This window comes from Sturnus vulgaris, chromosome 1 (assembly GCF_052056855.1).
Source record: "Sturnus vulgaris isolate bStuVul1 chromosome 1, bStuVul1.hap1, whole genome shotgun sequence".
NCBI classification, from domain to species: domain Eukaryota; kingdom Metazoa; phylum Chordata; class Aves; order Passeriformes; family Sturnidae; genus Sturnus; species Sturnus vulgaris.
This window is the reverse complement of record NC_142243.1, coordinates 113154769-113180600: the sequence shown is the minus strand read 5'-3', so window position 1 is coordinate 113180600 and position 25832 is coordinate 113154769. Positions and strand designations below refer to the sequence as shown.

Genomic DNA, 25832 nt, shown 5'->3' with positions numbered 1-25832 from the left:
CCTCCTGCTTCCCCAGTAGAACAAACTTTACCATGTGGTTTTCCCCCAGCATATCCACAGCACCTTCTGGATGCACTCCTACCTATATAACTTTATATATATTTCAAGGAAATGAGTTTCAGGGCAATTTTAAAACCAGTGCTACCACTCCCTATACATCAGTATCTAACAAAAAATATTGAACTAAGTAGAGGGAACATCTGCACAGTGTGAATCCCTCTCTCCCTGGGCTTCCCTAACTACATAAATACAACATAAAGTTGGAAGTTTCAACATTTGGCATGTAAAAAAAATTTGCTTAGAGTTACATAAAAATATAATTTTCAGCTGTGGGCCCCACTGTCATGCCCCCTTTCATTATAGCCTCTGTGGCTCCATGAAGGGGTAGCTGTAAAAATGAGGATAATTTCCCTACATACCAGCCCCATGCAATAGGGAGCAGGTATCCACTCTGTGTTGGATTTTTGGCTGCAGGGTGCTGAGCCATATGATGTGCTGGGCTGGGTCAGGCTGGGGAGACCTGACCACCTGCAGTGCTGGGTTCTGGGGTGAGGCCACAAGGAGAAACTGGGAGCTGGAGACTGCAATCACTTTGGGTGGTTCAAGAGTCACACTGGTTACATTTGTGCAGTTGTTTCCTGGCAGGGACTCTCATTAGTCACACCAGAGGGTTGGGGCACTGGGCATGGCTTATAAAGCAATCAGGGCCCTGCCCCACATAATTTTTTTATTCAGTGATTGCTGTCCATGCAGGGAAAGCAGAACACCATTTCTCCTCATCCAGTCATCTTAATCCATCATTTTGCCTCACGTGAGTGCTGTCCTGTTGACACCAAGCCTCTCCTGGACCATGCCAAAAGTCCTTGTCATCCAGCATCCCATCTTTGCAGCAGCAGCAAAGATGCCTGTGGAAGAAGGTTTTCCTAACAGGGCTCTCAGCTTTTCCCATATCTAGAAGCAATGTCTGTGTGTTCAGTAACCCTCAATGTCTTGCTTCTCCATGCACTTGGGCCTTGAGAAGCTACCTTGAAACCATGCAAACTCTATGTGCTTTGAAAGCCTGTACTAGCAGCAGGCAGGGGCCAACCTTCCTGCACATAAGGTAAGAAAAACAGATGGCTGTCAATGCACTCTGAGCTCCCTGGAAGCTCAAAGGCCACCAGGAAGGAGAAGGGGCCAGCAGACGAAACAGCCAGCACCGACCAGCTCCACCACTGCAGTGCATGCTGAAGGAGAGATGCATTTTTGAGATGCCTCAAGGCCATAAACACTTATCATCAGTCTCCGAGGGATAGCAGCTGATTTACTTAACTTTGTAAAGACTGATTTACTGCTGATAGCCCTGACAAGCTTTAAACCTTTGATGGTGACTATGATCAAATTCCCAGAAAAGAATGGAGCCTGGAAAAGATTGTACTGTCTTGCAAAGTCTAACTTAGCTCCAACTAGACACTGCGGAATGACACACAAATTCTGGATACCTTGTGGGTATCCAGGACACAGGCTGCATCCTTGTTGTGGCAGGCTGGCTCATACTCATGGAATCCAACACACTTAGCAAGGATTCACAGGTAACATAAATCACAGAAGAGCAGCATGGATATAATCCCTGTCATGCTGGCATTTCAACATAAGTGTGTTCTATTATTCTTAGATAAGAAAATTACAGACTTTGCTTTTCCTTTTGAAGTCACAACAAGGCATCTCTCACAAAGATAAGTGTCTGGGGCTAGTCCCCCTCTCGGGGTTATCTAGTAGTAACTTCTAGTAAGTTCTAGTAGGAACTTCCATTAATTTGGGTCTGTGCATTCCTCCCACTAGCCACTATCGTTTACAAAACACAACTCCATTAGAGGTGAGTGACTTAATCTGATGGATGTTCTGCCAGCATTAACACATGCTGATATGCTGATAGCAGCTGCAGCCTTGGTACAAGACTAAGTCAAATAATGGAGACTTGCTCTCAACGAATCTATTCAAATAGACTCTTTACAAGCAGAACTGTGAAAGAAGTTTTACATACAAACATTACACTCTTACATCTTCTGGATGTCAACAACTGCATGTTTTAACACGTTATAAAACCACAACTGTTTTATGCCATGTTGTCTGGAAGCATAAACCGATTTGAAGGGTTTGACTCAAAGCCCAGTAAATCTATAGAGGGGATGCCGTTCTCTTGCATCGAATTAGTACAGAGTTTAGTGCACTTAGCCACAAGGAAGAATTCACATTTTTGTCAGAATCTTCAAGTTACAGCAGGACACCAACTTTTTTTTACATCTGCATCTTTCAGATATTCTTTGAGGCTGTTTGGGAAATCTCAGTCATCATTCTATCTTTAAACTATTTATTTGCAGTAGGAAAGCCAGTGTTTTCACTGGGGGAGCTGTTTGAATGAAGAATAAAAATTACATTAGAGTTCTTTATTTTAATATTGTATAAAACCACAAAGATACTTTATTAGAAAGTCAGAAAAGTGGTGACCACTTGAAACTGCAGGCTTATTTAGAAATAAATATTTGTATTTTAAAAATGTAGTGTAGGAGAGAAATAACCAACAGGTCCAAGCAAGCAGGGAGTCTGTAAGTTTGGAAATACTACTCCACTTATGTAATCGCCCATCTGTCATGGTTGAGCACAGCCATGGTTCCTAGTTTATGTATTTATGTTTTTGAAGCAACTCTTTTTTTTACTATTAGTAAAACTAAACACACTGAGAGCATTTCTAGTCAAAGGCAGACCACATCAGTGGAAAACATAACACTGCAGCTGTGGAAAAACTCCAGGAGATGGAGACAACCTGAAAGTTCTGCAGGTCCACGGGCTTTGCAGTACCTTATGACCAACTTGCTGATTTCACAGGTATGAGATAAACACACTACCTATGCCTTATCTAAAATACTTCTACTCTGAGAAAACATAAGGAGTGTAAGGCATTTTTCCTGTATAAAATTAACTTCAGAATATTCCAAACAGCATACAAATATTTATATGTGCATATATACATACTGCCAAACAGTGCAGTACTGTCTCCTGCTTTTACCACATAAACTTCAAGGAAAGCAAAGTAAACAGAAATGTTACAGATCTAAAGGGAGCTTCCTCTTGTCATGCCAAGGGAAGCTGATATTACACAGCACTATACCAGCCACTCTGACTCTGGTACTGAAACTAGTGGAACCACGCACACAAGGCTGATTTCTGTGTCTGTGAACTCACACCTGTAAATCAGATCCTACAGATGCCCAAGAGCCATAAACTTTGCTGACAAAGCCACTGACTGAATCTCTGGCTGTAAGGCTAAGGTAAGCCTTGACTGTTTCTCTTAAGTTAAATGAAGTGGAAAATGCACGCAATGCTAATGCTTACTTGTCTGTGTCAGTGTAGACCCACATAAGTAATGGAACTTTTAGACTGAGGTAATGAAAAATTGCAGTTCTCAGCTTTTTTTGCTACTTGCTCTCTTTAAGTGCTGTGGTAACATGCAAGTATTGATTGCTTAAGTTACAAATTCTGATAACCTGAAATTGTGACATCCCTTCAGGAGATCAACACACTCCTGTCCTGAAAGCACACTAGCTTTGGATGCCTGGGCTTCTCAGGAAGATTTCTTACCAAGGCTAGGAGGAGCTACTGTGGCCCACAGCTCAATGGCAAACACACAATGAGAAACTGATTCCCTTCACAGGAGGACTTCAGATACACTCAGTAGCAGTTCAAAAACTTTACTTGTGCTTTGCAGGGTACTATCCATTATTAGATTTGAGACTTTTTTCCTGTTTTCCCATAATTAGGCAGCTCTGGTTATGTGGTGTTGTTACACTATCTGTATAATAAAAAGCAATAACAAAAAATAGCAAACCAGGGAAAAAAAAAGTATCTCCCACATCTTTCCACTTCAAAAGCATCCCTGCCAAGGTAACATAACACCAAATTTCCTTACTTGCTTCCTGGTCATACAATCCATATTTATACAAACTAGTGCAAATGAGTACATGTCATTCTGGAAGCTCCAGCAAATTTGGATCTCATGGAAAAGCCTGAGGCAGGATGCATGCAGACAGAAGAGTACTGCCACCCCTGCAAGGAGCCAGGCTATGAGCGAGTGTACTGCACTGTGCTGTATTTGGTGACCCTGGAAGACTTGCTCAGTGTGGCACTGGCAGGAGGTGGCCCTTGTAAGTCGGAGCCCATCAGGTTAAGTGGGGAGTCTGTGATCAGAGCATGCTCTTGCCTTCCTGAGCTGGCACCTGTTGCCTGTTCAGCTCTGCCCTGCAGCCCCGAGGCTGTCAGCACCCTTTCAGTCAGCACCGTGCTGTGTTCCTCTGTGGAAGTGGGGAAGCTGAGCGAGTCCTGCTCTGCAGCAGGCACGAGCACCCTCTCCCGCTCCCTCACCACCACATACTGGGAGTCAGGAAGATCCTGAACTGTCAGGGCTCTTGGCCCAGCACCTGCTGACTTCACCATCCTTTCTGTAACCATCACGTTACTTCTGTGTGGCAAATCAGGGATTTTCACCATCCCCTGAATGCTTGATGCAGGTGCCAGCACTCTCTCTGTCACCACTACGTTCTCCTTAAACTGGGGGTCTAAAAAGACAGGGGCTGAGTGGGCAGGAGCCCCCACAGAATAGGATGTTTCCATCACGGTGACATTGCTCTCTGTGTGGCCTGTGGGGAGGTGCTGGGCACTGTGCTGCCCAGAATGGGATGATGAAAAAGTTGTTTCTGTGACCACCTCCTTGGACAGGGTACTTTCTCCTGTGCCACTGCTTGAATGCATGGGTGGGATGGACTGGAAACCACTGCCTGAGGCGAAAGTTTGTTCAGAGGTGGAAGCATTTTGCTGCTCTAAGAACTGTGACTTTGCTTCACTAAGACCAAAACCTGATTCATTCTTGTAGCCACCTTCTTTCATGTTGATCTGTCTACCTATACATATTTCTGCTAGAGTCTTAAACTTGTCTCCTAAATCATCAAGAAAACGGTCATCAAGATCCCCCTCAATAAAGCTGCAGCAGCCAACGGAGCCGTGAGGGGAGCCTGATTCTCCCTGGGAATAAACCAGGAGACAGTCTTTTGCAGCTTGCTCTTCATCTTCATCCGCAAAAGAGACAGCTTTCTGCAGACAGAAAACAAAAGTTCATTAATGCCTGGACTTAGTAATTTTGAAAAATCAGAAATGCTTGGACAAAAAGGTTGAAATAAAAAATGTAACTGATCCCGCAGAAACTGTCAACCAAACAGGGGCTGTACCTAACATGTTTTTTTGCTTTTTTGAGAATAGTCTGAATTTGACAGTACTTCTCATCACTTGATGAGAAGAAAAATCTGACATTATATTTAAGACTTTGGATACCATCACCATCTGCTGCTGTTCCTTCCAGTAAATGTACTATTTGTGATACTGCTCCATATTCATGAAGAAATTGTTTTAGTTCAGGGAATGAACTTCACCTCTAACTAGGTTTTTGTGGGAGAACACCAAGACCATTTCTGAGAGTATCCTAACATTTAAATAAACATTTACTGAGTACATGCTGACATGTTATCACCTACCATGGCCCTTTTCACTAGTGCAGACTACAGGATCACATCCAAGACGCGCAACAGGAAACAAATCAAAAAGTTAAATGAATTGATAAACCATGGATGCATAATCCATCATGTAAATTCTTAGGCTCTATGCAGGCCACCTGGCAACAAGGTGGGCTCAGGAGTTCTGGCCACAGTGCTTACAGGGTCAGCTCAATCTGAAAGCATTGCCACAGCATTTCTGATGGCACAAATATCCGTGTATGTGTTTGCATCAGCTGCAGTTCCAAAAGTGAAGACAGCCAAATCCTCCAGGCCTGCTGAACCAGCTTTATCTAATACGCCTTCTGGCTTGTGCTCAGAACTACCTTTCTGTCACATTTGAAGTTCTGGACTGTAAATTAGCTTAGGCATCTGTGTAATGTGTTACATATTTAATTCTGCATGCTTATCTGCATTTGATCCTGGAAGTAGGTACACAACCCAAGATTCTCCCACAAAAATCTGCAGCTGAAACTATTTGGTTTGGTTACTTGTTTGTTTCCTCACCTCTAATCTGAGATATAGCCTCCCAGAAGTTGTATGGATACCGAGTATGACTTCCCTCCTGAAGACTTCATCAGGCAGTTATGCTTAAAGTATGTCATAAAGAGTGGAAGAAAATGAGACTGCTACTGCTGCATGTGTTCACCCCAGAGACCAGTAGCTAGAGGACTCTGAGACACACAAGTACCTAAAGCTCAAATCCTTCCCTGGCCTGAGGTGATAATTCAAATCTGCACAGCTACTCCCCTGCAAAACCACATCAGCTGCCAACTGTAGGGTGTGAAAAAATTTTGTTTGCACAGGTGATGGTGCATGGAAGTCAAACTTTCACTACAAGGAGCTCATCAGCCAAAGGACTAATGATGTGCATAACACGAAGAGAAATAGTTTCAACAAGGAGGAACAACCTACTGGCCAATGGTGAGGTCAGTAAAAAAAAAAAGGAAGGGGATTGCAACACATGCCTCATACACTTTTGATGAATGGCACCTTACCCAGGCTGCTGGGCAAATAGACAAGTCAGCACCACTTACTGCATCAGCTACTTTGAAAATACAGCCTCACCCACTGGTGTATGACATCTTCGGCTTATCTTTCAAAAAACTGCCTCCGTGGTAAAGTTTGGAGCTGTGACTCATGATGAGTCACAGGTGCCTCCCTAGAGACCAGTTTCATGTTCTTAAATCCCTGAGATTTAGATCACATGGTCTTTCTCAGGGCTTTTTCCCGGGCAAGGCTCTCCTTTGCTACTGCTGAATATTCTGGATCCCATCCACAAGTACCTTCCTTGAGAGAAAGGTCTATTTGTGTGGCACCTTTCAAGCATTCAGTGCTAGAAGACTGAGCATTGTCACACTCCAAGTCCCTCACATGTGGCTAATCCAAAAATCCTTAATGCCCCCAACTCCACATGCACAATATCAGCACTGTTTATACCTACAGATCTACTCATCTCTGTCTGTCATAACATGAACGATATTTCACAACGCTACGTGTAAACACCGAAATAGTTATTTTGGGGTCATATGCTTACATCGTTGAAGTAGTCTCTTAAGAATTCTTCATTCATGGCTCCTGCCGCTCCCACAGCGACTCCTCCTCCAGACACGACTGTCTTGCCGTCTACGCCTGCCATGCCTTCAGCTGCTCCAGCTGCCGTGACGGCTCCATGGTCAGCAGCAGAAAGAAGACGCCTTTGCTCTTCCCATCTTTCCCTGGTAATAGTGCTCTGATGCTCTCCTACGTGAGAGGCAGAGCTGCCTGCTCCCACTAGAACTTCTCCACTCATTCCTCCTGCTGCTCCTGCTGCTCCTGCTGCTGCTGCTGCTGTTCCTCCTTTCAGGTTCCCAAGTGCAGTGGGTGGAATGAAGCTTAGCACTGGCTATATAAGACAAATTAAGATGCGACATGAAAGCTTTGCTGTCTAGCACATGGAACTCACCAAACCAGCAGTGGGGCTGGGTGGGAACAGGGAGGGTGCTGCCTTACAACTTGTTTGAATTTGCACTTATACGTGTCCCTGCAAAGAGTAGAAGGCCTCCTAAAACAGGGTGCAGCTTCCATAAATGTACTGCCAAGAAGGTTCATGGAAATGTTTCTATAGATCATTGTTTTCTTGAAACTCAGAGGATTGAAAATGAAAAAACAAAACAAAAAAACCCACCAAAAAAGGGCTTGCAAAACTCCAGGGAACTCAGCTGCTCCAAGAAAAACTCTGCCCAGTTTTCCTCAGACACACAAAGTGGGAAAGTATGCACTGCCTGCCACCTCTGTGGTGCTGCCTGGCCCTTTCTTTGTTCCTAGCAGTTTGGCTTAGTTATTAATTATCTTTTAACAAGACTTTGGTGTGAGCATTGGCCCTAAATCAAAGTCTTTTACCTTCTGTTTCTGTTATTGTGCAAAAGCATGTCAGTGTCATGCCCTTTTTTTGAAAACCTTGTTTTGTAGCATAACAACAAAGAACAAATTTCTCTTGGCATTTACTGTTCCCTCTGCAGATTTGCACCTTTTCCTGCCTTTTTCTTTTTTACTAAGGAATTTCCTCTGTTTAAAAAAGAAAATATACAGGGAATTAATTTAAAACAGTCTGAAACTTTAAACTAAGGAAGGGAAAGCTCAGCATTATAACCCATTATTTTGCTGCTTTATCGTGCTCCCAAAGGGGTGCAGAGCATTCCAGGCTTGCAAATGCAAATGTTTCACTCTATATTGGTTCAAAGCCTTTCCCACAGTCCTATCTTCTGCTCAGATATGATCAGCATTTGCTTGATTGCTTTCCCTATATTTTGGGATTTAAGTTCTATGGTTGCTTTTTTCTACAGCTGCTGGTAGAAGTCATCTCCCACACATCCTGTGCTGAGACTCACAGGGTTAATTTTAATTAATGCTCATGTGTTGTTAAAATCTGTTGCAGAGCTTTGAAATATCCGCCTGTAGTGTGGAAGAAGCACCAGGTGCCAAACTGAACACCGGGACAGAAACCAAAGAGAAGGGCCATTAGGGATACGTGCCTTCTCCTGAGGAGCTGCTCCTTCACTGTTCCACTGACGCAACATCGCTTCACTGTGGTCTGGTATGTCAGCAAACGTCTTTGCTCCACCAAATCCCTTTGCTCCCAAGCCACCAGGGCACAGCAGCAGTAACAGTGGAACAACTATAAGGAAACAGAAGGTTGCCATTAACAGTGTGGTTATTAGGACCTCAGCATACTTACAGCCACCATGAGTTTGGCCAGCTCCCATACCCGAATGTATTTTCAATGAGCTACTGATCAGTGTGAAGGCTGGCAAGGATTGAAGACAGGTTCCCAAATATTCAAGGCATTTCCTAGAAGCATAGGCCAAGGCCATTTTCTTAGAGAACAAACTGACAACTAACACATCGGGGCCTGAACCCTGCAGGTGGCCACACATGCATGTAACCATACTTCTATCAAAGATCTCATATACCAATTCCAAACCCTGGCTCTCACTGTACAACCTCAGCATTTCTAACTCCTCCTCTTTTACTACTAAATAACAACATGGCATCATGTAAATTCCACCTGACCACTCCTTTGACATGCCTGGAGTGTTGCCTGGAGGGCTCAGAATAATCCAGTTTCAGAAGCAGAGAATATTATTCCTGTGGCATGAACTTTGTTTTATCACAGTTAGATTGCTGACAGCACAAGCAGTAAACTATTGGGAGTCTAAATGCAGCACCGCTACACCTGGCCACACCATAATTACGAATATTCTTATTTTTCTTTTATCTCATCAAAGAACAATGTCATATGCTGCTCTGAGCAAAGCAGTGAATCTGCAGTGACAGAAAAGAGTGGAGAATGTGCTGTGGTTTGAGTAGGAAGAATTAGGGTTCACCTGGGGACATCTCAGAATACCAAAAGCATTCCTCACTGCTTCCCCACTTGTTATTTACTGCACCATAAACAAATATTAAAAGTCGTTCATATTAATTTTAAAACGCACAGCTTGAAATCCTTTGAGGGTGAAGAACTGATATTACCAAAATTAGCTGGGGATCTGCCATGACTTCCCACAAGACTAGAAGATTACACAGAATGCATCAAGATGATAAAACCTGGAAGGTGGCCTGTTTCTTTCCTGATGCTTTGTAGACCACATTTGCAGTGCTTCTGAGATAATATGAAACAATTACTTACGCAGCAAAAGTAAAAATGCCAAGATGATTAGTGCAACCGCTGCTGGTCCCAGACCCACTGACTTTGCACCGATGAACTTCTCCTGGCACACGCCATCATCTGCACACTTGCACACAGTCAGCTGCAGAGACTGTGGCAGAGCACAGCTGACCCCCTGGAAATCCTTTATTAGCATGGGAACTTCAGTTCTTCCCGGCTTCAGGTTTTGTGGTACCAGCTGTACGCTGGTGTCTGAGGCAGAAGCGGAGGGAGGTTAAAGAAAAATAGAAAAACGACAAGAAGTGAGCAGAGAGAAAAATGACTGCTGTAAGCTAACTAAAATACAGCTGTTACAGTCTTCCAACAAATCCCCTCCAGTTAAGCCCAGCCAATGCAATGGAATTTAGTTTAATTAGCTGCTGCTACAGTGTATGTGCTTTCATTTTTATCAAGTAATTCATGATGGTAAGTGAGCAGCCATGCTCACTTGCAGCCTCAGATAATTGTGAAATTTCACAAGACCAGAGACTTAGCATGGAAGACAGCCCAATCACCTGCATATCATCCATGTCATCTGGATAGAAAAAGGCTGAACTCACAAAAAACCAGCTTCAGTCTTGAAGAAGTTAATCTGCTGTAGGCCAAAGACAGAGATCAGGAACCAACAAAATACCTGCTCCTGTGCCTATGTCATGTCAAGGACTAACCAGGCTGAAGATCACAGAATTATTAAAGTTGGTTGGGAGGGATCACAGTGGGGCATCTGGCGCAACCTCTGTGCTCAAGCAGGGTCATCCTAAAGCACATGGCACAGGATTGCATCTAGATAGTTCTCAAATACCTCAAGTGAGGGAGACTCCACCTTCTCAGGGCAATCTGTTCCAGTGTGTGGTCACTGCACAGTAAGGAAGTTCCTCCTCATATTGAGCTAGAAACTTCCTGAGCATTAGTTTCTGCCCATTATCTCTTGTCCTACTGCTTGGTACCACCAAGAAGAGTCTGGCTCCATCCTCTTGCCACCCTCCTTTCATCAGATACTTATAGATGTTGATGAGGTCGCCTCTCAGTCATCTCTTCTGACGGCTGAACAGGCCCAGCTCCCTCAGCCTGACCTCGTAAGAGATGCTCCAGCCCCTTTATCATCTTCCTAGCCCACTGTCTGGATACTCCAGGAATTCCGCATCTCCCTTGCACCAAGGAGGCAGAACTGGACACAGCACTCCAGATGTGCCTCACCAGGGCACAGGAGAGAGGCAGGATCACCTCCCTTGACGTGCTTGCATTGCTCTGCCTAATGCACCCCAGGACACCATGGACCTTTTGGCCAGAAGGACAAACTGATGGCTCGTGAACAGCTTGTCTTCTATGCCCAGATAATGCATCACAGCATGTTTTCCACGAGAAGACGGGTAGAGCTTGATCCTAGCATTATTCATGAAATCCTGGTCACCACACATGGTGTATCAAGCCAGGCAAAGATGGTCCAACTGAGGGAAGGCAACACACCCCAGAGGACATGTCTGAACTTCTATAACCTTTAGTGAGAAGGAAGCAGAATGCAAATTATGGTCTTAATGCCTGGCTCCATGTGGTCTCCATGGTCTCACTCAGCCACACTGTCAGTTTGACTGGAATTAATAAATTACAACCTTAGGACTCCAAAGAACTGGAAGTAATTAAAAATACATTTTCTTACCATTTCCAGATGCAATTATCCAGTTTTTTGCTGTCCCTTCTGGCTCATCAATGACAGTAAAGCTGAAGGGATAACTGTTTGGGTAACTATCCAAATCACGAGCTGTAACATCAACTAATTTTGCATCTGAACACACAGTCTGTACAGAGTTCACAATAACTGGGCAGTTATCATTCTCATCCTGCACTTTAATGACGACTGTACCAGTGATTGTTTTTCTTGGAGAATCTAAGAATTTAAAATATGAAAAATTAAATTCATTTGTGCACAAACATTATCTTAAAATAAATAAATAAAAAAACCTTAGTATTTTCCAAAACACCAACATTGCTGAAGTAAGTTGAAAGAGAACTCCCTGGACCTTAGGAAAGCAGTACTTAATTCTCAATGTTAATAAATATATTGACAAAGTTCTGAAGGCAAGCTGTTTTATTACTTTAACTGGAAAAAAAAATCCTGTATGGTTATATAGTAATATGCAGATTATAAATGAAGAATTCTATTTAGATACAAAAGAAGTTCAGGGAGTCTTTCTTGCTTAGAAGTCAAGAAAATTTAGGACTATGAAGTCTGATGATAGGCATATTGAGATGTTGGCAATTCTCACCTTGACAATAGAGCTTCCTATCAGACCTATTTTTGAAAACTTTTTGTAGAAGTTCACCTCCATCTAGTCAAAGGGGTGAAACAGATATTTTTTGGAATGTATTCCCAAGGTGAGTTGCCTGTGTCTCTCCTTTGAATACAGAGACTGCACTTGGTGGGTAGGTTAAACAAACTATCCTTGTAGACAGGCAAACAGACCAATTCGTGTGAAAACAAAACCCTCTCTACTTACCAGTAGTTACACCCAACATGGTGATAGTGTAGGTACCATTTACTACATGATGTGATTCGTAATCAAGATTTTTAGCAAGTCGGATTTCACCTGTGACTGAGTCTACAGTGACCCAGTTTGCCGCATCTTTTCCTTTCATGTATCTGATGAAAATCACACAAAGATGGAGAGGAAAACAACCATCAGTAGAAAAAGGAGCTTCACAGTATATTTACTTGCCATTTAAAACAGAGATCAAATTCCTCAGTCTGAAGTCTAAGGCTCTTGCCACTGTAATTGGCTACATCTATAAACCTACCCTGAATATTGAGAGCTGCTTTTCTCTCTAGATCAAAGATTTAGGTGTGGGTGCATTATATAAAATACAATCAGGGAGCGAGGTTGGAACAGGAGATGGATGCTGGGTACCATCCTCTTCCCCTCCTTCTGTGCTCCCAGCACAAGATGACCATTAGACACCCATGAAAAACTGTATTACAGGCATGGGGGAAAGGGGTCCACCCCGAGTGTGCAACTCTGCTGTGCACTATTTGTAAAGGCCATGGTGGTGGGCTAAATTTAACATTCTTAAGATATGTAACATAGCTGAAAAGCTATGACTCAAAACCCAATCACACACATGCAGACATATCTGTGTTACACCCTTTCTGTCTGACTGATAAATGTTTCTGCATATTCCTTCCTAATTTTACTGGAGACAATGGAATCAGATTGATAAATCTAATCTCAGAAGTAGGCAGGTATGACAAACACATGCAAATACAGACAACTTCAGCCCAAACACTCATGTCTCGCCATATACAACAAAAGAAGGATATTCCTAACACCCGTTTTCTGCATAATAGAATATTGAAGATCATGGTGATATTTAAGGTGTGAATTACCCTTAAAAGAAAATTATTGCCTTTGAAATTATTTCAGTTCAACATGCAAATTTTGACAATATGACTTCTTACATCATCAGTTTTGATGGTTATAAAAAAATTCTTACGTAATGCGCTCTGCGATTTTCCCAGTGTCTTCATCATAGGCTTGATACTGTCCAATAACCTGCTTTATCTGCAGTTTCTCACTTGCTTCAATAACTTTTGTGCCACCAGGGAACACAGGGCCTTCCTGCACATTGATCACCTTAATTTTGATTGGAATTGTTTCTGCTTTGTAACTGGGTTTAATAGACTTGTGGAACTCTGCTTTGTTTGTAACAACAATGCCTAAGTTTAGGCTTTGCATTTTTTCATAATCCAGCGCCTAAAGCAATAAAGAAAATAATGCAAAAGCATACAGAATTTGTCAGAATCCGGTATCTGGACAACATGCTTACATTTAATATTTAAATAATGCTATAGCATCCTTATTTAAGTAATAAGGATGTAAATATTTCAGTAATATTTAAGCAATAAGGATGTTACAGTGTAAGGAAGTCTGTTAACCTGCTACTCTCACTCATTTTTAATGGAAAACACCATAAGTATGGCTTTATATTATTGAATTAAACTAATCTAAGATTCTGCCTGTGCTTTCAGTGAATCCACGGCTCTTCCATTAATGCCCAACTTTTATTTATTTATTTATTTTTAAATAATTAGCAGTTTTCAGACAGGGAAACCCAAGCAGGAAAAAAAAAAAAAAAGAAAAGCTGCTTAGGGCACTATGCGTCTTCAGTTCTTGTGGACTAAAGAAAAGCAAAAATTATAAAATAGACATTTCCATTAGTGGAAAATATTTTCCTCATCATTTCAACTTATGGAAATTCATAAAATAATCTGTAGCCCATGGCTCATGCAACAGGTGTTGCCTGCAACATTATCAGTGGCCAGAGGATATAAAGAAATTTATACTGAGATCATCAAGGACAGCAGAAACGTGAAAGTTTACAGCATGTTAGTACTGTTGCCCAAAGGGCAAGGGAAGTCTGGGGACTTCTGCCCTACTAGTTATATTTGAGATCACACAGAATGCCAACAGAAACACTTGACAAAATTATTATTTTGCATGGAATTACTGAATGCATTAAAAATACTGCAAAGGAGTATCCACATATTTTACATATTGACTGAATTTTACATATTGACTGAATAAAAACAATATGTCAACACAGATGGATAAATTATTCTAATATTTAAAGTAGCATCTCTAAAATCTATACTTACCTTCACAACAGTCAAAATTCCTTCATTTGTTTGGGTATCTGTTACAATTTGGAAAAAACCATCCTCATTGCCAGAAACAAATGTAAATTTTGCCAGCCAGTTATCAGAAAACTCTTCATCTTTGTCAAATACTTTTATTCGCATAATTTCCACATTTGCTCTGTTTTCTTCAATGCTTCCTTCAAACTGCAAAAAAAAACCAAAACCCACTCTTTAAAAAGATGTCAGGTTTTACCTCATTTCAATAGTGCAAGGAATTTTGCACAATGTCTTATTATGGGGTACTGGAAGGTGTAGGAACATGCTAAAAATTGTGATAATTGTACTTACCGCACGACTTTCAACAACAGGTATATTGTCGTTGACATCCAGAATCTTGATTTCTACAGAACATGTTGCAGCATTCCCACCTGTTTCACCACCACGGTCCTTTGCTTCCACCACCAAAGAATAGCTACTTTGTGTCTGTCATGATAAGAAAAAGGTGTTTAATCCAGGCTAAAAATTCTTCCATTGCTATATGATCTCTTTTACATTTTGGTAATGTTTCTTATGGTCAATTGTAACTCCTCTCTAGCTAGAAGTAAATCTTGCACACAAGTGCCTTGACAGATTCTGCTGGAGTAGAACTGAGGCTTTGAAAAGGATATGGGACTTCCACATCTTCCACACAAAGAATCTGACTGTACCTGCATATTGAAGTAAAACATTCCAGTGGCCATGAACAGGGACAGGACCAGTGACACCTGAATGTCAGGACATGACCAGAGGCAGAGCAACATCCCTCAGCCACTGAGCATTCCCACCACCATCTGCTGGCCAGGGAAAACTCTGCAAGCACAGGTCATGTCCCTGGCAATATGTGACTTTCAGGGCAGATTTCAGAGCAGCACCTGTCCTAACTCTTTGTACTGTGATTTGCATGGCAGGCCACAAAAAATCCAGATGCAACCAGCAGCTTTGCAGGTGGTGATCTAGGTTATCTTTGCTATACACTCCCCAGCAGAAAAAAATTATGCCTTTTTTTTGGGTACCTGCTGCCCTGGCTGCACAAGAGGGACAGAAAGCAACAACCATTGGGCTGGTGCTGTGCTAGGGAGGTGATGGGGAGGGGGGGATACAGCCTTAATCCCATTGCCTCAGTCCCTGAAAATAATGCATCAACCAGACAAGGCTTTAACCCCAAGGGAAGTTAAGACAGGTAAGAGGGCCGGCTCTTCACCCTCCAAGCAGGGCTAAGGGTGACCCAACGGGGACACCAGAAAACCACTACTAACAAACACCATAAATGGAGGGTTTTTTACCTCTCTGTCAAGGTTTATTTTTGCTACTTGAACCTCGCCAGTATCCTTATCCATGCTGAACGCCATGCTAGGGCTTTGGGAAACAATCCTGAAAGCAATTTTGGAATTCAGATTATCTCGTTCATCTTCATCTGTTGCATTTATCCTCATTACAACTGTACCTGGAAAACACAAACAAAAATACAGCAGTTGTTTCCACCACCATACACTGGTATGTATCTTTACTGTAATGTCAAAGATAAGAGCATTTTGTTAGACATACTGCATAATTTTCTGATGCTCTTGACTTTATTTATATAATGCATGAAGCTGAAGAAGTGTTCTTAAACCCAATAGGTACATGTTAAAAGTATATCTTCTAGCCAACAAAGAGCTCATTCACACATCTGTAACTCATAAAACTCAATGCACAAATTATACAACAGGTTAAATTCTCTCAGTAATTCTGACAGAAAAATGTCAAGCAGAGCAGAAAGTACAAGCTTTTGAATAATGAGCTACATTTCCCTCACACGTTTTTCTAAAGAGAGCACGAATTATTTCTCTACCTGAACATTATTAAAACCACTGATTTGTACTGATGCCCTCCAAGAGCTTCACTCAATATAGGTGGTGGTACCCATGGTGCAATCCCCTTATAATTTATAGCAGGAGGTTTTGTCCTTTGGGAGAGGGTATACCTCATATGGCTACTATAGACTTGAAATATTGCTGAAATTACTCAGTAACTCACCCAAGTGGATGGGCAAGAATTTGTCTCTTCAGATTATAGTGACATTGAAACAGACACACTGCCAGGTATTTATTAGGTTATTTGATTCCAGCTTTTCTAATCTTCTTGAAAATAATCTGTTGCTCCTATGTTTACTGATGTCAATAGGAAAATGGCCATTAGCTGGTTCTTCAATGGTTATGGCACAGCCATATGTGCTTACCAGCAAACTACCTACCCAGCCCACAAATAAAGCAGGGTTATGGATGAGGATGGCAGAGAGAAATCCCTCCCAAATAGAGTGTGACTAGTAGGCCAGAAGGCAGATTGCACTTCCTGTGCAATTCCTGCAGAAGAACTCTGGTTCCTGGATTTGTGGAAGCTCTGACAACAAACCAAAGGTAGCACAAGAGCAAGTACTTTTCTCTCTTGCCCCAGGGGGATGCTCTCCCTTAATCACACAACACAGCTTAGCCTTGAATAAAAATCTTCATTCACACATGGATAAACTGGCTTATGTCAGAAAAAGAATGACCCTTTGTTACTGCAGGTATAGTCCTCCAAAGTGCATATTCACTTGTCCCTTTGTATATCTTGGGAAGAACGAAAAGAAGAAACAAAAAAATTAAAATAAAGTTACCCGTTTCACTTAATTCTTCAATTGAACCAACAAAAACTTCATGTGAAAACACTGGAAAATTGTCATTTATGTCTATAACTCTAATTGGGAGGTCTATTGGCTCTTCCAGTTTTGCCCCATTCTTATCTAGTGCATGGCCTCGGACCTGATAATATAGACAGAAACAACAAACAAATCCAATGAGTGACTGTCATATATACAAACACAAATGAAAACCAGAAATACACCCATTATATAGAATAAAATAATAAATATTATAAAAGCTTATTACATATGCTTATAAATACAAGCAGGTATACACAAATATCCAAAAATGCATTATATATATGTATTACTTCAAGCAGACACATTTAAAGAAAATAATTTAAAAATTGACAGGAGGGGATCTATAAAGAAAAAAATGATTTTCAACTTACAAGAAGAATTGGAGTCTTTTCTCTGTCCACCCTTCCTGTTATGTTCAGGTCACCAGTCTTTCCATTGATAACAAATAATCCATAAGGGGGTTCTGTCACTCCTTGACCAGATATAGTGTAAGTTACTACTATTCCTGAATCTTCGAGATCCGAATGTATCTAGTAGGAATACAACAAATTAAAAAGCACTCAGTAAATACAATCACATTTAAAAGTGCAACAAAATATTTTTTCAACCTTGCAATGAACAAACAAAAATAAATATTTAACACACTGCATATTTATTTCCCTGCACTCCTCTTGACTGTGGAGATGTAGAGATGAATGCAGGAAGGGCTGCATGTTCTGTTTGATAATCTGGTGCAGAGAGATGAGAAACATCTGGATCTGGGAGCTGACCTGGGAGGTCAGACCTAAGCTAACAAATATACCAGGACTGGAGAAGGGATAGAGTGAAGGAAAAAAGGTCAGACGTGGAGATGAACACATAGAAGAGGTTGCAGAGACTAGAGATTACACCCTTTCTCTGCTGTCAGCAAATATTCAAAACACCTGGAAAAGTGTGCATTGTGCAGGCATCACCATCAAGGAGCAGCCCAAGCAGAGGGCAACAGCTTGCCACTACCTGCAATCATTTCATATGCTGAAATAGCAGGAGTGGTGAATTCAGGTTTCACACTGGTGCTGAACCAGACACATTTCACTCTTTCACAAAGGGTAACACCTTGGTTATTTTTAACTCTGTTTCCTAAATGACTACTAATACATAATCATGCTCCACGTACATCCTTCTGCCCAGTCACTACAAGCAGATCTGGGACCCACTTGCCAACTTCAACCCTAGCTGAGTATGAGCGGTGGGGTGAAAAAACTTGAAGATACTGCATTTCCCAAAAGCTTAATGAAAAATGGGACTATGAAAAGATGAGTGACTGAGTCAAATCAGGCTTTAAAAGTAAAGGAAACAGAAGGAAATGTGTCAACTTTCAACTGCTATTCCATTGTCCTTTAAAATAAAATAAATATTTGTGCATGTGTTTAGGTAAGCCACAATCTTATTTTACATTTTCATCTCTATTTTTCTGTGTATTGCATATTTAACTATTTTCTGGGCTTACTCTAGCAATTGGATTCTTATAGGAATTGTCCTCCTCCTCCCGTATGAAAGCTGGAGGGACTGTCCATTCTCGCTTCTGTCTGACTAGGCTGTTGGGATGAGACAACAAGCCACTCCTGTCATTTCGGTTATAAACCTGTGAAAAGACAAGATGGAACATCAGCATTACATTAAGTCATTTCAGATAAATGCTTTATTGCTGCTGTAGCCAAGACTTCTGAGCAACTTTTGCTCTTTCAATAGCGGGTAACTCCAAAATCATGGAGCAGCATCAGCCTTCTGAGTCACAATCGAAGAGCTATGCAGTTCTCAAGTTGGTTGAAGAGGAAAACTGCATTGGTCTTCTCATCAAGACAGAATTAGGCAAGACAGGCTTTAAAAATATGAGCAAGCTTCCATGACCAGTGGTTGGTGAAAGTACACCTGCTCTGGAAGATTTAAATGCTTGTCATCAGATGTGGGAAGAAGTTTGGCACTAAGCTGTTTTGAACCACCATTTCTGCCTTACCACTGTGTTAATCTTCTTACCAATACTGCCTTGCATATTAAACCTTCTCTCTGAAACAGAATACATGGAAAGGCAGGCCTCTATTCAATCCACCCATGTCTCTGCTATCCCTGTTTAACTACACCTTACTCTGCATGACACCCCTCATCCTTCTGTCCACTTTAGTTTCTACTGTCTCTGTTGACTCTCAGATTAATATATTCAATAAAACAGTGGTTTTTCATCTACTGAGCTAAAAAAAAAAAAAATCTACATTTTTACTCTGTTAGGGGAAGTTTCTCAAAGTTCAATGCCACTCTCAGTGATGGATATAGGAATCTATTCATTTACATTTCAGCTTTTATTTCTCGATTCATTATGCAGCTTTCACATATCAGAAAATGGTAAAATTCAATATATTTATCAACTGAAATAAGGCATGTTGCTCAAAGAACCCTTCTACAGGCACTGATAAAGAAAGAGCTTTCCATTATAACCTACCTTCACATAGAGTCCATGTCCATAATTCAAACAGATCTGCAATGGAAATTATGATAGTCATTATTAATTCTATGTCACTTCAGCAATACTAAAACTTAACTTTTGTGAACTGCTTCATAAGCCACAAGGAAGAAGGCTTCTGACCTGTATAAATTAATATTTATTATTTACCTGTAACAGCTTCTGAAAAATTCACCCATAACCACTGACATTAAAAACATACACTCTAACTACATAATAATTGTTTGGCACCTTTTTCCTAGCAAGAAACAGATTATAAGCAATTAATGTTTTTTCCTAATAAATTCAGACTTTATAGTAATTTTTAAACAACCATTTTTTTTAGTGCTGAATAATGCTTCAATACTCCAAAACTATGAGGATGTGCCATTGATGGAAACAAGTGTTGGTTGCCTGCAGCACTTTGGAAAAGCTCCCTCTTCTGGGCAAACCTTGGATTTGTGGCTGTGCTGGGTTACCAATCACATCAGAGAAGAAAATCGGATAAATGGTGCTTAAAGGTAAGGACTAACCCAAACATCTGCTGGAGTGTACACGACAGAAGCAGCTCTCTTACTCAGAACTTCGCTGGGAGAATAAATGGCATCAGTTATTTAAACAAGGAAGAGTATTCAGTATTGGGACTGCCCACCTCTTCACACACCAGGACAGCTATGCATAGACTTGAATATCTCAGTTAGGTGACAAATCCCGGCAGGAAGAAGCCAATCAGAGACCCCATGTTTATGTCCACTCTCCAGGCACCAGACTCTGCAAGTAACACCCCTCAAACTGAAAAAAAATGTAGGTATTGGGAAGCAGTGACAATAAAAAGTAGGCTATTACAACATGGGAAACATACAAATCAAGCTTTATACAGATAGCGAATACTGCTATTGTTCTGAAAACTATTACTACTTATATTTTGTAACTTAGGTGATTATTTTCTTAGGCATTTCTTAGTATTATTTTCTTTGCCTAAGGCAAAGCAGGCTCAGAAAAGGTGGTTCTCTACTCAAATAAGTCAGTGTCTGACTGGTTTCTGGTCTGTTCACTGGGCTCTCCCTATTCCTCCCTTTGACTCAGCCTTGATTACTGAATTGATGACAGCTTCTCTTTTTTTTTTAAAGATGTTATCTTGTACCCACACAATCCAACAGACTGTGTTGAGCAATACAGCAAATTTCTGTTTCAACTTGTTCAGCAAAACTGCTTTTCAAATGGTATTTTTCCCAATGTATATCTTCTGAAGACAAAAATTATCAAGCAGTAGGTTTCCTAATGGATATGCATCATGAAGGGTACAGGATCTCACACCAAGCTGTTTTCATGGATGTTCTTAGTCTTATTTGATTTTACTAATTCTATGGATTTTCAAAATTTATTACATGACTAATGAGATTATATCAGCAAGAGTGACAGGAGAATTTTGCTTTATAGTCAAGGTTTTCCATAGAAGCTGCAACTCCTTTGGAAGGTGAATAATTGTCATGATGTCACCAGAAATATCCTTGGTTGCTCTAACTGGTAAACTGGAGGGAAAACTTTCTGTCTTAAAACTGAATGGAGACAAAAGGCACGTGGTGAGAAGTTTCCTTGTATTGGAAACCCCTGAACCCAATATAAACAAAAAGCGTCTGAAGACCAAGAATAAGCAGATCTTTCACTGACATGTGTGCCAAAAATGTGGAAACAATTCCATTAGTCATAATTAAAAGATTTCATTAAGGTAAGTAAAAATCAATTTGCATAGTAGCAAATGTCCCTCAAAACATTCTAGGGTAATGCTGAGACAGTAAAAAATATTTTTGCTCTTTATTATTCAATCTACAGTCCACAGGTAGCCTCACAAGGAACTTAGAAGATATCCACAAAAAATGTTTAAAACACTTAATGTTAACTTAAATGTTAGTGACACTTTTATTCACAAGACACATAAATAAAAGTGGAAAAAAATATGTAAAGTGTTCAATCGAAAATTTTTAAAGGTTCCAAAAATTTTAGGGGGAAAAGCACTTTTCAGTGACATTTTCTTCAAGGACAAGTGAAATGTCAGATTTGCTGCCTGTTGAACATGTGAATTTTCCCCCTCACTTTTTTTTTTAGTATCTTACAACTGCCTTCTGTTAAATGGCTCAGAGTAGGAAAGCTCTGTCATTTGCTGTGGATCATAGCCTTGGCTCAAAAACCAGACATCTACTGACGACACCTGTTGACCAGAGCTGACAACACATTGTCAGAAGAAAATGAGATGGCTACCAAAAAAAAAAAAAAAAAAAAAAAAAAAAGTCTGAGGCCCAAAGTAATGAAATTGGAATGAAACACTACAGGAAAGCAGCAGGAATAGGCATGAGGGCATGGGAAAGAAGGGAGTGACTGCAAGGCTGCTCTTGCCCAAATCCCCATTCATCTATAGTCAGGAAGTGACTGAAGCACAGATTTTCAACACAAAGCTCAGATTTAAGCTGTAAAGCTATAAGCACTGAGTAACCGAGAAGGTATGTGTCTGTATTTACTACACCATGAAACAGTAATGCCTGGAAATGTGGTCTTTTTTGGGTGCTGAGTGTTAGGAGATTTGGAGCTTGTACTTCCTATGAGTCAGTTTGGTGTTGAAGACAACATATAAAGACCTCAGAGAAGCAAGCAGGGGGCACCATCTAAGGTCATCTACCAGTACATCTCTTGGCCCTGGGAAAAAACATACTACACACAAATGGTTCCTGACAACTGTTTATTCTGTTCTTAAAAATGTTAAAAATGAGGAAGGGAGGTCCCTCAGCCTCACTAACTTAAGGGGGTGCCTAGATAGTCCAACAGATGAAAAGTCTGTTAATCTTCATCTTCACTTTATTATCCTAATTTTTAGCTCCTTGCAAGTTGACCATATTGCTGCTTCCATGATATTCAGAGCAACGCACACAAATTTACATATCTAAATGAAAGTTAAGTGCCTAAACTTTCATTATGATCAGCAGAAATATAGCCAATACCAACAGAGACTGGAGCACTGTTTAGCTTGCACCCAAACTAGTCCATATTTATTTCTCCCTGAGCTCTACTGATTGCAAGTATGTCCAATTAAGTATTGTAAACCCAACACAGGAGGATTTGTAGAGCAAAGCATTTCATGCAGAGAACCCAACAACATACAACCCATGTTTTGATGGATCCTTCAGACTAGAATTAGCTCGTTTTCCACAGATCAAACATCTACAAGCAGATGGATGCATCTCCCAACATGGTTTCACCCAGGAGGGACACAATTCACACACTCTTGAGATTTTCTTCAAAAGTACAATCTGATCCAATCAAACAGTGCACTCAGTATCCACTGCATCTCCATATACCTTAACAGAAACTTAACATCTATATAGAGATATCCTAGCCTCAAACCAAATGTCGTTTTTTATGTTGACAATGCTCTCATTGCAATTCCCTTTCCTTCACAATTCCCTTTTCTTCTACCCTTCACATATCTGCAAACTTATCAAACATCTTACTCACTGTCTTTTCTCACATATCGGTTCTTTAATTTCCCTGAAAAAATCATAAAACAGGATTTTGTGACTTTAGATCACTATTTTTTTTGCTGCTATTTAGTTTCTCCTGGACAGATTCACTTTTTTCTGAAGTCTAGCATAAAAAAACCATATCACTTTAGTTCAATAGGATGGATAAAACACTAGACCTTAAATATTTCTCAGCTGCTTTCAGACCTCACCACAGCTGGGTTTTCCCTCATTTTTGGAGCAATATTAAAATGTTGAATCAATCCACAGATGCTTGTAAATACTTTTACTATGTTTCAACATGTTACTGGCAACAGAAGCTAGATTGCTTTGAATTAGCTTACCTCTGCTCTTCATAAAATCAAGCTTCACTTTATGATGGTTTTTATTTAACTTGTTCCTATGACTTCTGAAAATTATCTGCTACTGACTCTGACATTAGAGTAGTGATCTAATATATTCAGAACTGAATTTCATCATATCCAGTCTAAGTCTAACATCCCAAACATCAACGAAGTACAATCTGAGGACGATGTTCAGAGAAAAGGTAAATTTTGCTACTCTTATACTAAGATTCATATATCTTTGTCAAATACTCTTTCACTCAAATGCAGGAAGTGTTCTAAGACTTCTTCTCTTGAAGATATGATGTCCACCCTCCCAGTCTAATAACCCTCGATAGCCGTGCCTGCCTGGCATGCCCATGGCTCCAGGTGTGTGCTCTGGACACGCTCCAAGTCAAGCCCAACCCTTTGGGTGCACCACCATTCAGCACAGACAAACGTTCTAGAAAAGGGTCAGAGGGAGGGGCATGGGGAAATCTGCTGTGACCTCTGCGAGGTACCCAGGGATGATGATGCAGAGATGCAGCCTGCAGGCAGGGAGGGAGCACTGAGAGATACTTCCAGGAAAAACTGGATGAGGAAGAAACTACCATTCCTGGTGCTTCTAAGGTAGAAGGTGCTTTGAGAAGATGCTACTTTTAGACTAATTTTGTCTTTCAGCAGTTTCTTAAGATTCATAAGAAATAAATGACCCAAATCCAATACTCTCAAATAAGAAACTTGACTTTCTGCCACATGAATGCCCAGATTAGGAAAAAAAACCCCAAAATTTCAAAACTCAGCAGTGCCTCTCTTTCTCTTCTGACATCAGCTATCTAAGGCAGCTTTGTTCACTCTGATATTCTATCCAACAATGAGTCTTTTAGACCAAACTGAGTTCATTCTCAGTACATATATCCTGACCCAACCTTAGCTGAAACTAAGTATGATAAGGACTCAGAAAAATAATGTTCTTCAGGCAAAGCTAACACATCCTGAGCCACTGTAAGCCCATCAAAACGGACAATGGTGTGGCTTCAGGTACTGCAGAGAGGATATGTAAAAACTTTTGCACAAGTGGCACTCCACGTTTTCAATCATTCATTTGGACAAAATGAGGATAAAACATTTTCCAGCCAAACCCCAACTACCAGCTTGCCGTAAAAACAGGTTTAACTGTTGCCAGCCAATTTATGCATAACCATATGTCTGTATTAAAGTTATCAGGCAACAGGTCTCCAGATAACAAATCTGATTTTGCAGGTTCCCGAGCTCAGGGAACAAGTTCTTGACCCCCAGCACCTTCCATTCTGTCCATGCAACAAGCCATTACTGATCCCTGCCCAGCTGCTCAGCAGCTCCCAGCACAGCCCAGGGCATGGCCTCCACCCTCACCTTTGTCTGAGTGGCAGCAGCCCAACTTCCGCAGGCATTCTGCCAGCCTGCAAAGGTGAAAAGCAAAAGAAAATGCCGCAGATACAACAAAGAGTGTGCAGTAAATCAGCTAGAAAGAGCTAGAAAGCATCAGTCCAAATCCAACACACCAAGTGTTTCATTCTCAGTTTGTCATGAGACAGTTGTTGATTTTAGCCAGAGAAAGTATTCCATAGGATGGAAGACCTAAAGGCCGATGGCTGAAAATAGTCAGGGAAGGGCAGGAGAAAACCTGAAGTGTCCTGGATTGTTAAGAATTTGGTGTAATTTTTCTAAGGCGATAAAATCTTCCAAACTTTTGATTCATCTTCCCTCCTGGCACTGTTCCCCCAGAAGGGAAATGCAATTTACTAGTATAGAGAGCGTGTTGAACATGAAGACGGCAACAATATGAGCTCCTCACTGCGTTCCTGTTCCTCCTGGCGCCTCAGCAACCCCACCCATCCCAGATACCGTTCCTGTTGGGATTTCCTACCTCCACCTGCTTTCAGGCAGCAAACAGCGATGGCTTTTATCCAATTCCCAAAGAAAGAGAGAAAACCCGTTCCCAGCCACATGCAGCCAACCTTAGGAGGGCTGCCAAGTCCCAGTGGGAACACCTCTCTCCGGTGGCCACACTCGAGACCCCCGCGGCGGCACCACCGCGGCTCCATCCCGCGACAAAACAGCGCCCCGGTACCGAGGGACCCCCGGGGCAAAGCAGCGCCCCGGTACCGAGGGATCCCTAGGGCAAAGCAGCGCCCCGGTACCGAGGGAGCCCCGGGGCAAAGCAGCGCCCCGGTACCGAGGGAGCCCCGGGGCAAAGCACTCACCAGCAGCGCCAGCAGCCGCACCGCCGCCACGGGGCCCCGCGACATGACCGCCGTGCCGGGACGGGCTCAGCTCCTCCGGCCGCCCAACACGGGAATGCCGGCGGCCCGTGAAGGGGCACAAGTAGCCGCGGGTGGGTGGAGTGTGCCGGGCGGGATCGGCG

General features: G+C 41.5%; 1 protein-coding gene across 1 annotated transcript; it reads right to left on the bottom strand.

Moving 5' to 3' along the window:
- Positions 1-2416: 2416 nt before the first annotated feature.
- Positions 2417-25783, bottom strand: LOC106851962 (desmoglein-2). Its single transcript, XM_088174383.1, has 15 exons — positions 25672-25783; positions 19591-19626; positions 18604-18738; positions 17486-17644; positions 17070-17214; positions 15718-15878; positions 14744-14878; positions 14414-14599; positions 13252-13511; positions 12261-12403; positions 11423-11650; positions 9748-9978; positions 8590-8736; positions 7117-7460; positions 2417-5124 (listed from the first exon to the last, which is right to left on the bottom strand). The coding sequence occupies exons 1-15, from the start codon at positions 25714-25716 to the stop codon at positions 4099-4101; spliced, it is 3381 nt and encodes a 1126-aa protein (XP_088030509.1). The 5' UTR covers positions 25717-25783; the 3' UTR covers positions 2417-4098.
- Positions 25784-25832: the final 49 nt, after the last annotated feature.

Coding starts and splice junctions, on each gene's coding strand:
- LOC106851962 (XM_088174383.1), bottom strand. CDS start 25,716: ATGTCGCGGGGCCCCGTGGCGGCGGTGCGGCTGCTGGCGCTGCTG. Junction 18,739..19,590: donor GACATGGACTCTATGTGAAG/GTAGGTTATAAT, acceptor GTCTTTTCACAG/GTTTATAACCGAAATGACAG. Junction 13,512..14,413: donor GAATTTTGACTGTTGTGAAG/GTAAGTATAGAT, acceptor TTATTGCTTTAG/GCGCTGGATTATGAAAAAAT.